Genomic DNA, 12,117 nt, shown 5'->3' on the forward strand with positions numbered 1-12,117 from the left:
ATCTAAGAATGGAAAGATCAATAGATATTAGTACCCTCTATGAACTGAGCTAATGAAAAACACTTAATGAGAGATTTAAAATACACTGTTGCAAAAATACGGCATTTGGTATGTGACTTACTACGGTTGTACAACTATTCTAGTTTATGGAAACCACGGTACCAAAATGCAAAAACAAAACAAAACAAAAACCACAAAGATTTCTTTCTGTTTCTTTCTCAGTAGAGTTTTATCTTTGACCTAATAGTGGGTGGAAGTATTTGAAACACTTTCTAAAAGACAGGCCCAAGCACCTGCTGTCTATGGCACCAGAGAGAGTTCTTTCATGCTGAGGATTGCAAAGGTGACAATGGTTTTCTCTAATGTGTTTCAGTGCATTTGAAACCACTGGGAACAAATTTTTAAAAAGACATTTGTGTGTGTTATGTTCCTGTGAAATAAGAGACAGCTGAATTCAGGAGAAAGTAGGGGCATTGGAAAAATGACTCTCCAGTTGTGTGCCCCGAATGCACCCCAGTATATGGAAAACAACTGGTGTCCTAATGCAGGAATGCTGACTTCTCTCCTCTGTAAGTTGCCAAGTTCCATCTTAGGGCAGACATTAAAGGTCTTCCTTGCTATTTTCTGGTAAGTAAATGAAGCAAATCAAATTTTAATGAATTTTATAGCCTTACAACCAAAAGAAGAAAAAAAAAAAGATTGCACTCAGCTGAAATTAGTTATCTATAAACTCGTAGACTTGGAGAAGCATTAAACTTTTCTTTTCATGTAACCCCAAAAATTCCGTTTAAGAATTGTTATTCAATAGTATCTAAGTGTATTCAAATTCAAGATGAGGGAAAAGGATGTGTGTGTGTGTGTGTGTGTTTCTGTGTGTGATCATGACACTACTAACAGGAGATAGTTGCATTTTAGGAGATAACTTTGTGACTCAATGCATTGGTATAAGATGTATTTTTGATTTTCCTTAGAAAACTATTTTTGGGAATATACAATACTCTTAAGGCAACTGTCAGTTCATCATCTATTATTGCAAATTTAATTTACATAATTCTCCTTTGAAGTATGTCCCAAGTGCTAAACTTTCTGTTAACCGATTCCAAACTCTTTTATTAACCATATCTTTGCTCTACCATCTATATTACTTCATGATTTTTTTTTTTTCTTAACTTGTCCCCCTCATTTCTAACAAAATTAACCTTACCTTCTGTGATGGTTAATTCTAAGCATCAACTTGACTGGGTTAGAGGATGCTCAGACAGCAGGTAGATCATGATTTCTGGGTGTTTCTGGGAGACTGGCACTGGAATCAGGGCACTGAGTAGGGAAGATCTGCCCTTACCCAATGCAGTAGGGCACCAGGCAACTGACTGAGGACCCAGACAGAACAGAAAGGCAAAGGGCAGGCAAAGTCTCCTTCTGTTCTAAAGCTGGGACACCTACCCTGTTCCGGAACATCAGATCTCCAGGATCTCTGCTCTTTGGAGTTTAACTTGTACCAGGTGCACCCCAGCTTCTCAAGCCTTTGACCTCTGACTCAGGGTTTCACCATCGGCTTCCCTGGTTGTGAGGCTTTCAGACTTGGACTGAGCTGTGCAACTGGTTTTCCTGGTTCTCCAGCTTGCAGATGGCCTATTGGGGGGCTTTTTAGCTTCCATAATCATATGAACCAATTTCTCTCCTAAGTCCTCTCTCATGTATCTATTCATTTATATATGTATCCTGTTGGTTCTGTTTCTCTGGAGAACCCTAACGCACCCCAGTCCATATTTTATACATAAAATGTAAAAACACTTCTTAATAATTGTCTTCCCTGTAAGCAACCTTAGGACCTTAGGGAAGAACAATGTCAGAGAGAAGGCGGTACATGTAGTGAGCATGGGGACCTGTCTGCAATCATTCACACCCTGGCTCTAGCACATACTAGATATGTGCCCTTGGGGAAATTATTTATACTCTATATATCCACTTTTTTTTCTTAAAAAACATGGAGATAATAATAACTGCACTCATGGGATTGTTGTGAGAACATATGAAAAGAGATTTCGTACGTAACGTGTCTAGAACAATGCCTGTCACACAATAAAGCCTTATATCAAATAAGAGTTGTTCTTATCATAGTCATCTTTATATCCACCATCTGGTATAAAAAAGATATGCAAACTTGATAGTCGAATTCTGGAATGAATACAGGTTCAACCACTTATTAAATTTGTCCCTAACCAACTGATTTCATTTTAATAGCAAATTTAATAGCAAAATTCATGCCCCTTTCATGTTCAAATGTCTTTCTATCCAAAATGCACAGAGCTAATCTGTTTTAAAATATTTATTTTTCTAGGCAAAATATGTAACTGATATTACTGTTCTGTTAGCTTTTCTGAGGCATATTAAATGGTTTCTTTAAAATCATAGTATAAATGAGTAAATTAATTGACTCGGATTTAAAAGATGTTTTCTGTTGATAGTACTTCCAAGTACATGTTAGCTCAATAAATGAAAGAGAGATGTTGCCAGAGACATTCCCCTTTATTCAATAAAAGGAATGTATTCAAATATTTCTAAAGATGAAATAAAGAAAAATAAAGACATAATAAGCGTTAATATGGCCTATGTGCCCTGCTTCTTAGATATGCTCTTAATCAAATAAGACCACAATAAAATATGCCGTTACATTATCATGTTCAGTATTAGAAACAAGAATTTTCATGTACAAAACATGCTTCTGTTAGGGATATAATAATTTGTTCAAGAGCAGAAATACTTTGAATTCCCCAAGATCAGCACAATTAAAATGACGATAATGGTCAACGATTAAAAAGAACTTCATGCTGCACAAAGATTCTTCATATTTATGATCTTGATCATTACTAGTGTATGTTCTCTCGAAAGTAGAACATTCAGGAAAAGGTGGGGAACCTGCAGCTGTGATTGAGTGTTTGGGACAACACATAAAATAAGGTGCTTTTCTTAATTTTCATATGATGCTTGGGGAAAAAAAAAGCTCAAAAGAGCAAAGCAAAATTGCTAAAGAACAACCACAGGCATCTCAGTGCCAGAGTGATGACCAGAATTCGGGTCTTGGTCATTAGTAGTAGTTCGTGGCATCAACCTTTTCAAGTGGGTAAGGTTCTAGGGATCCCACTATAAAGAAAGCAGATGCTATCTTATTGAAACTAGCATAAATTGGGAGCTATTTTCTATTATTTTTTTATTTAGATGGATGTTTTCTTCAACAGGCAAAAAATATCAATTTAAAGAAGACATGTGAACTGGTCTTTCCGAACTGGAACAAAGTTTTGAAATAAACCCAGCCACCAGTCTTCATCAGACTGAAAGGCCAGGGAGAAGAAGAAAGAAGGAATCATCATGAAGCTGTGGACTCAAATCTCTTATTCTTTCTAAGTTGGAAAAACTTCAAAAATAACATAATTTTTATAAGCTTTAGTAAGGAGCAAATTATACTGCAGTTAAAAAATGGTAATAAATTCCGCAGAGAGCTTGCAGCTGCACTGCATATATTTTCAATGTATACCTTAAAGGTAACCAGCTTTGGCTGGGCGAGGTGGCTCACACCTGTAATCCCAGCACTTTGGGAGACAGAGGCAGGTGGATCACCTGAGGTCAGGAGTTTGAGAATAGCCTGGCCAATGTGGTGAAACCCCATCTCTACTAAAATACAAAAATTAGCTGGGCATGGTAACGTGTGTCTGTAATCGCAGCTACTCAGGAGCCTGAGGCAGGCGAATTGCTTAAGCCCAGGAGGTGGGGGTTGCAGTGAGCCAAGATCACACAACTGCACTCTAGCCTGGGTGACAAAGAGTGAAACTCCGTCTCATAAAGAAAAGATAACCAGCTTTGGTCCAGTGAGGGTGACTACTTGGCGGAACTGCTGCTGCATATGTTACTTGTCACTGTCGGAGAGAAGCATTGCTGTGATGCGGTTCAAAGTGTTTAGAAAAATTATAATCATTTCCAATATCAACTCATACCAGTCATTTTATCAAAATTTTACCCTACATAATTTAAATAATCAGTGTAAAAATGGAATGACTATTAACTTACAACTTTTTCAGAAGTTTTTTGTTTTTTTCTGTGCGGTTTAATCATGAATTAAATCCAGGTATTATGATACTACAATTAGTGACTTAGAAAAGCATTTGAATCTGCTAGTCTAGTTCTTAATTTATGTATTCTTGAAAGTACACAACAATATTTCAAGAGATACATGGACAAATGAACAAATTTTAAGATGATCAATTTCCATATTCTTAACTTTCACACATATTCTTACTAAAAATGACTTTTTCCCACATCCCATTTTGAAACTGACCTGTTATCAAATTGCTGTAATACAAAGGGGAGATATAAAATACTGGTATTAATGAGGGCTAATAAAGTTTTCTGGAACTTTCCTAAAACATTAAAGGTGAACTTCAGTAAATTCTCAACTGATAGCTCATTAAAATAATTTTTGGTGTCAGAATCATCAGTACTTTTTGGTATCTTAGCTCAGGTAGAATTAAGAGAAATTGTGATAATAAAACTTTATTAATGGAAGCAATTCTTACAGCTTCCTTAAAAAATAAGAGGGACAAGTTGGAATAAGACTGATGCTGAATCTGAGAGCCAAATTTTCACTGTCACAGAAAGAGTTCCTAAGATGAAAATGAGATGGCTAGAGAGCATTCTGAGGTATTAGACTGGAGGTATCAATAGGTATCATAGAGAGAGAAAGAGACAGACAGAATGAATGGACATAGAGATTTATATATAAACGCGCTTCTGAAGAAGTCAGTGAGAAAGTTGGGGGAGAGTCCCGTGCAGAAACCTGCAGACATGACCTTCAAAGGGCAGAAGGTTAACAGGCTTAGTGATGAAGCACACGCCTGCTAACAGGATGCACTGAGGACACATCCGTACGTGAACTCATTGTCACAAATATGACCTTATATAATCATGAGAAAACACCAGACAAATCCAAAGTAAAGAATATCCTAAAAAACAATAGGTGTATACGCTTTAAAAATACCCAGGTCATGAGAGACAACACTAAGGAATCGTTCCAGATGAAAGGAGACTAAAGAGGTCTGCAGATGAGGTAACAGTACAGTACTTGTGATGGCTTAGATCGTGGCCCCCCTAAAATTCATGTATTAAAGCCTAACCCCTGGTACCTTAGAATGCAGCTGTATTTAGAGATGGGGCCTTTAAAGAGGTAACTAAGATAAGAGGAGATTAAAGTGTGGGTCCTAATCTAATACTAGCGTCTTCATAAGAAGAATCTAGGACAGAGGCATGTACACGGAGACAGCGGCAACCATGTGAGAGCACAGTGAGAAGGCAGCCATCTGCAAACCAAGGAAAGAGGCTTCAGGAGAAACACACCTTGATCTTAGACTTCCAGCCTCCAAAACTGTGAGAAAATAATTTCCTGTTGTTTAAGCCACCTGGTCTGTGACGTTTATTATGGTAGCCCTAGCAAGCTAATACAGTACCAATGTTAATTTCTTGATTTTTAAATCAGACAGTGGAAAAATAAGATAATGTCCTTGCTTTTAGAAAACACAAACTGAACCATTTAGGAGTTATGAGACACTATATCTGAAACATACTCTCATAGACATCAGAGAAAGACAGTATCTATATAAGAGAGAAAGAGAGAGACAAAGAAAGTATACCGAAGCAAAAATGGTAAATATATATATATATATATATATATATTTTTTTTTTTTTTTTTTTTTTGAGACGGAGTCTCACTCTGTCGCCCAGGTTGGAGTGCAGTGGCCGGATCTCAGCTCACTGCAAGTTCCGCCTCCCGGGTTTACGCCATTCTCCTGCCTCAGTCTCCTGAGTAGCTGGGACTACAGGCGCCCGCCACCACGCCCGGCTAGTTTTTTGTAGAGACGGAGATTCCCCATGTTCGCCAGGATGGTCTTGATCTCCTGACCTCGTGATCTACCCGTCTCGGCCTCCCAAAGTGCTGGGATTACAGGCTTGAGCCACCTTGCCCAGCCAAAAATGGCAAATATATTAACATTTCAGGAATATGGATAAAGGTATAAGGAATCTCTTTGTATTGCTTTTGCAACTTTTGCTTTTGTCTGAAATTATTTCAAAATAAAAAGTATAAAAAATTATGCTAAATCTAGTTTCATTTAACAACAAGAAAAATTCATGAACAGGTATATTAACTATTGTTGTTTTAAGCCATAGGTATCTAAGAAAAAAGTTTTCAATATTTTTGTTTTTTATTTTTTGATGTTCATCAAAATGTTATAATAGTTGTTTTGATCACATATATACTAATAATACATAATACCACCACAATCCAAAATGAATTTTAACACTTATTATACATGTTTTAGATAAGTATTATCTTATAAACAGAAATTATCTTAGGGTAATTAATAAAATAAAGCATAAAATATATTCAACTTTTGTTGGATAACCAATATATATTCAGACAGTAAACATAACACTAAATTTTCCCATCCTAAGATCTTGCTATTGTGTTTTTTAATATAATATGTATCAAGCTTCTATAGTACTTAAATTCCATTGGCTACATTTAAAAATGGTAACAGTAAATATTCAGAATAAACTAGAAATTACAATCTTTGTGACTTTTAAACTAAATAAGACAAGCATAAGCTGTCAACATTATTTATGAGAGACATATAGATACTAAAAATATTTGAAGCAAAAGTGTTTGACAGCATTCCTAGTTTATTTCTGAGGAGCTATGTGAGAGTAACTGTCCCCCAAAAGGGCACCAGGAATGCATAAGGAGAGAGGACGGGTATTCTCTTACTAAACAGAACAAACTGAATTAAAAACATTTACCCTCAGTCACCAGAAGGTAAGTTTTACCAATGTTTGTCCCTAGGTATGTCTCCGCTGTTCCTATGAGTTACATGGTTACTCCTATGGAATACAGTCCTACTCCCAAAAAAGCAGTTTCTAATTGATTAAGGGGGCAACTCCAATTTATGTTGATTTAGCTCTATGAAAAGGTCACCATACTAAAATTTTCCCTAACCTCAGAATTCTAGTAATGTCATTAAAGGATTACTACAATTTACAGAATACTAAATGTTCAATTCATTTAAAATATAACAATGTAAAAAAAGACAATAAATTCTACTATTTTTAAAGTGAGACTTGAGAATCCACATTGAACTTCATTTTACCCTTCAGTGAACACGGTATAACTTTCATGAGGACTAATGAGTTAACACCTAGAATGCTTCTGACATGGGCAACCTGGCGCCTCACTTTTTGTCACAAATAGAACTTTCCTGGTGGGTGTCAAAACATGAGCTATGACTATACTTTGGTGTAAGGATCTCAAATGAATGCATTTGACAAACAGTCAAGACTTAGGTAGCATTTTCTTTCTTCATTTCCGTAGATACCATTAAATACAAGCCTGATGCTTGGACATTTTACCTTGACAGTTACTTCGTTTTTCTTCTTAACAAATTCCCACCTTGAACTCAATGCAAACTGTTAGGAGACTGTTCTTTTTCCTTGCAAGGACTTTTATGACATTTTCTAAAACATGCACAATCAGGAATCACTCACTTTTCCTGGTTTGTAAGGGAAATATAAATGAAAAAACAAAAAGCCCCTTAAGCTGCTTCATGAAAAAGTTTTCAAATTAATATGGAGTAGTAAAAAATGGCATTTAATAAATAGTACTTACATTAGCACAGTGTAAGGCTAAAGCACAAAAGACGGCAAACATTTTGAAGTTGTTTTCATCGGTTTTAGAGAAGGCACTGCCACTGATTTTGTTGACCATCTGCACCACACCTATCACGCTGCCTCGGCTGACGATGGGCATGCACAGGATGTTCCGCGTGGTGTAGCCTGTGTACAAGTCTACTTCTCTGTGGGGTGACGCAACCGAAAATAACAACAAAAAAAGGCAGAAGAAATAAAGGACACAGTCAACCATAACTCTCCCCTCAGTCTTTGCAATTTACACATGCTTCCATTCCATATGACGGCAACGGCACTTTTAGCTTCTGCATTCAGGGACGGTAACATTCCACAGAGTTTTATTAAAACCTGCCCCCAAATATTCTAATCGTTGGTTCTTCTGTCTCCAAGTGAGTTTTCTAGGATAGTCTCTAAGAGGATTTCAACCTATCATTTGAAGTATCCAGCATTACTAAGTAAACAGGAAAAAAATGTGGATTCAGAGGAGAAATTCAATTAAAGTTGATAAAATAACATGATCCTTTGAAGTTGATCATGTTTATGAGAGAGGTAACTTGCTAAACCAACTTACAGAGTTTCCACTTTAAAAACTTAGAGCAGTGGTCAGCAAACTGCACCCAGGGGCCAAATCAGCCCTCTCCCCTTTATAAGTAAAGTTGTATGGGAACACAGTCACACCATTCATTCATAGATTGTCTGATTCTGCCATCACCCCACAAGGCTGAGTTGTGGATTTGTGACAAGGACATTAGTGCCTATAAACGCAAATATACTCACCATCTGCTCCTTAATAGAAAAGGTCTGCTGACTCCTATTGTGAGGAAATGTTTTCAGAACACGGGACTAAGTTGCATAGCAACAGTGATATAGCTAACTGTTGGTAGTTACATGGGAGTCTTCGGTGCCTGGCCTCTCTCATTTAGCATAATGGTTTTTGAGATTCATCCATGTTGTTGCATGTCTTAGTGGTTAAGTCCTTTCCATTGCTGAGTTATATCTCTATTGAACGGACATATCGTATTTTGTTCATTCATTCACCAATTATTGGACAATATTCTTTTAATAGCCAGTTCTGGCAAATATAAATAATGCTGCTTTGAAGATTTGCATACAAGTCCCGGTAGCACCATATGTTTTCATTTTTCTTGTAGTAAACAGAAGTGGAGCTGATTAGTGGACTGTACAGTAAGTGTATATTTAACTTTTCAAGAAAGTGCAAACCTGTTTTCCCAAGCGGATGTACCATTATATATTCCCACCAACAATGAAAAGGGTACTCATTTCTCCACAACCTGGCCAATCTTTGCTAATGCCAATGTTTTAAAGTCACAGCCATTTAAGCTGGTGTACAGTGAAGTCTCATGTCAATTACATTTATATTGCCCTCACTTCAAGCATTTTTCATGTATTTAGTGATCAGATGTATATCTCCTTTTGTGGACTGTCTGTTAAAATCATCTGCCCTTTGTATTAAATTGGGTTATCTTCTCATTGTTATGTTGGAAGAGTTTTTATATATAAGGATTTTGTCAGATATGTTTTACAAACATTTTCTCCTAATCTGGTGCTTGCATTTTCATTTTCTTAACAGTCCGAGTCATCCATTTTTACGTAAAGATTTGACATAAGGATATGCAAATATATTTAATTTTTAAGTACTAAATGAAGAGCTTGGACTTTTGGAAAAAAAAATAAACTTTCAGTGTACCTTTAATTTATTGACAGTATATATTACTAGAATATTGCTGTGTTTTTATATGAGTTGTGTATATTTGACATCAATTGATCAAATACCTGAATAAACTTCCTATTGCTTATGTTATTTGGCTCTTAAAGTAAACCACGTGTTGGGATTAACTAAACACTGCTGTCAAACTACGTAAATATTACTCTCTAACAGTCAGAGCATCAATCCTGAGACTTTCCATTTCTAGAGGTTTATTAAAATCAAATTACATAACTGGGTTTGTAACTCTCCAAAGAAAGTCAAAACAAAACAAAAAATCTTTATAAGCCATCCTAATATCCATCTTCAATAATATCCAATAAAAGATGCAACTTAGTCACTTTGGGTCGGGTAAATTTTCCAGACCTTTTATGAATATTATCTGTGATCTTAAAACAACAGCAACAAAATTGGCTGATAATGCCATCATACTCATCTTAAAGATCAGGAAAACTGAGGCTCAGAGAGATTAAGTAACTTATGCTAGGTCAACTGAGAGCTAATAAATGACAGAACAGTGCTTCAAAGCTAGACCTACTCATCTCAAAAGTATGCAAATTTCTTACTATGTGTTGCAGCCTTTGAGCATATGATTTGATGGAGAATATGTTCGTTACAAAATCATGACACTATAATGAAAAAAAAGTCCCACAGTAGCTCTATAAATTAGAACTTCCGCCTATCAGTTATTTTTATAACATTCTTAACTCCTCTATCTAGATATCACTATACATTAGTGGATTATAATCCATCATTTTATAAATATCTGAATATACTGACTATTGATAGCAGAGTTGGTTCAAAGAAGAAAACTAAGGAAGAAAGAACTAAATTGGGACATGGAGAACTCATGCTCCACGGAAGAGGTTTCAGCTGAGTGGGACATCACAGAAGAAATCAATGGAGTGTCAAAATCAGCTATTTCTTACCTGTTAAAGCGTGGGTCTGCATAGGCATCTGGAATGTTCAGGACTTCCCCTGTTCTTGCTACTTGGCCAGCAATTCCTTTCTCAATTGAAAATCTGCATATGTAAAAGAGAAGGACATGCTAATTAAAATATGGAAGCTGTAGAATAATTCAAAAATATTCCATTGTTAACAATATTGAATTAAAAGCACTATTTTACTTAAATGCATGTATTAATTTTATATTTACATATTCTGAAAATCACCTTATAAAATATGTAAAAATAAAGCAGAAAAACATTACACAGTAACCGCCTGAGAACCTTAAAATATTAATTCACACATTGAGATCAATCAACTAGTATCCTCCTGCTCTGAACAACAATAATCTCTTCCATTTGCAAAGTACTTTATAATTCACAAGATGCTTCAACATAAATTTTTTTAGTGGATTCTCAATGAGGTGTGAACGAAGGCCTATATAGGTTCAGCAATTTGCCAACATTCATAAAATATCAGTGGCACAAGGAAAACTAGAATGCTGGTCTCCACCATTGTGCTTTCTACCACACATATAACCAAACTCACAAGTTATGCGTGAGCTTGAGATATTATATGGAACTGAATTTTATGGTGTTTGCAATGCAAGTACTATACAGAAATAACACAATGTACAACTTCTAGTATTTTTACCTAATTTGTTAAATTTCAAAATAATCAAAATACAAGGATTGTCTATTTTTTATATTTAATATCAGTATTTTTCCTTCGTAAAAATATTTTCATACTTATACGTTTCTTATTACTATACTATCATCACACATGCACTCATTTCAAAATTTCCTTAAGAAAGATGTCTACAAGTCACAATATCTACTTTTTACATAGTTCAAAAATAATTTCCGTATTCATTGTCAACATTACAGGAAATCACCATTATTGAAATAAAGCTAGAGCACTATCAGAAAAACTCGAAAGACAGTTCACACACAAGAGAATCTACTTAAAACCCCTAAGAGTGAACCAAACGCTGCACACAACTCAGGGTTGTCTTTTTCCTGGTTTTCTTGTGCTTTGAACAACATAAACATAATGAATTAGATTGCCATGAGCAAAGGGTATCAGAACCCATTTGATGATTTATGCTTGTTTGCGTTGGTCTGAGAGCAGTCTGAACTTTTGTTCCTGCTCCCTGTGGTTTGCTATCTATGGTCAGTGGAAGCCACAATTAAGAAGCAGCCCTTACATAAATGGCTGCCATTAACCAGTCATCTGAGAGTTACAGTAAATCATACTCTGTTTTTCTTATGCTTATAAACACAGTCTTTAAAGTCATTATTTTCAAAGTTAAATAAATACCAGTAGTGTTAGGAAACACTCAAATCTCCAGCAAGAGAAATGACTTATCTAAATGCCTATATCCAGATTGCTATACTGAGATCTAGCTACAATAAAAAAAACCAACAACAAACAGACAATTGCAAAACCCAAGTACAAATATAGTGCCTATAAATGAGAGTTACAGGAATATGGAATATACAGGAAGTGCTGAGAGGCAGACGGTGGTGGGGCCCCATGCTGGGGCACACTTTGAGTTTCCTTGATACTAGTTTCCTTTTAGGATAGACTGCCCAAATAAACAGCAGTCCTTAATTAAGAAGACACAGTGCTTTACTAGAATGTTGTTATTACCAGAGTACTTCATGGCGTTATACAGAAAATGAGTTACATAAGACACATAAAGCAAAAGAAATGCA

At 35.8% G+C, this 12,117-nt stretch overlaps 1 protein-coding gene across 12 annotated transcripts in view; it reads right to left on the minus strand.

Moving 5' to 3' along the window:
* Positions 1–12,117, minus strand: part of PDE10A (phosphodiesterase 10A) — a 333,920-nt gene that overhangs the window by 68,365 nt on the left and 253,438 nt on the right. For all 12 annotated transcript variants that reach the window (XM_023223598.2, XM_023223597.2, XM_023223602.1 and 9 more), the window contains 2 exons: positions 10,384–10,476; positions 7,709–7,895 (listed from right to left, as the gene is read on the minus strand). In XM_023223598.2, coding sequence (XP_023079366.1) covers positions 7,709–7,895; positions 10,384–10,476 — 280 coding nt within the window. The remainder of the gene's footprint in view (positions 1–7,708; positions 7,896–10,383; positions 10,477–12,117) is intronic.

Source organism: Piliocolobus tephrosceles, chromosome 5 (genome assembly GCF_002776525.5).
Source record: "Piliocolobus tephrosceles isolate RC106 chromosome 5, ASM277652v3, whole genome shotgun sequence".
Classification (NCBI taxonomy): Eukaryota; Metazoa; Chordata; class Mammalia; order Primates; family Cercopithecidae; genus Piliocolobus; species Piliocolobus tephrosceles.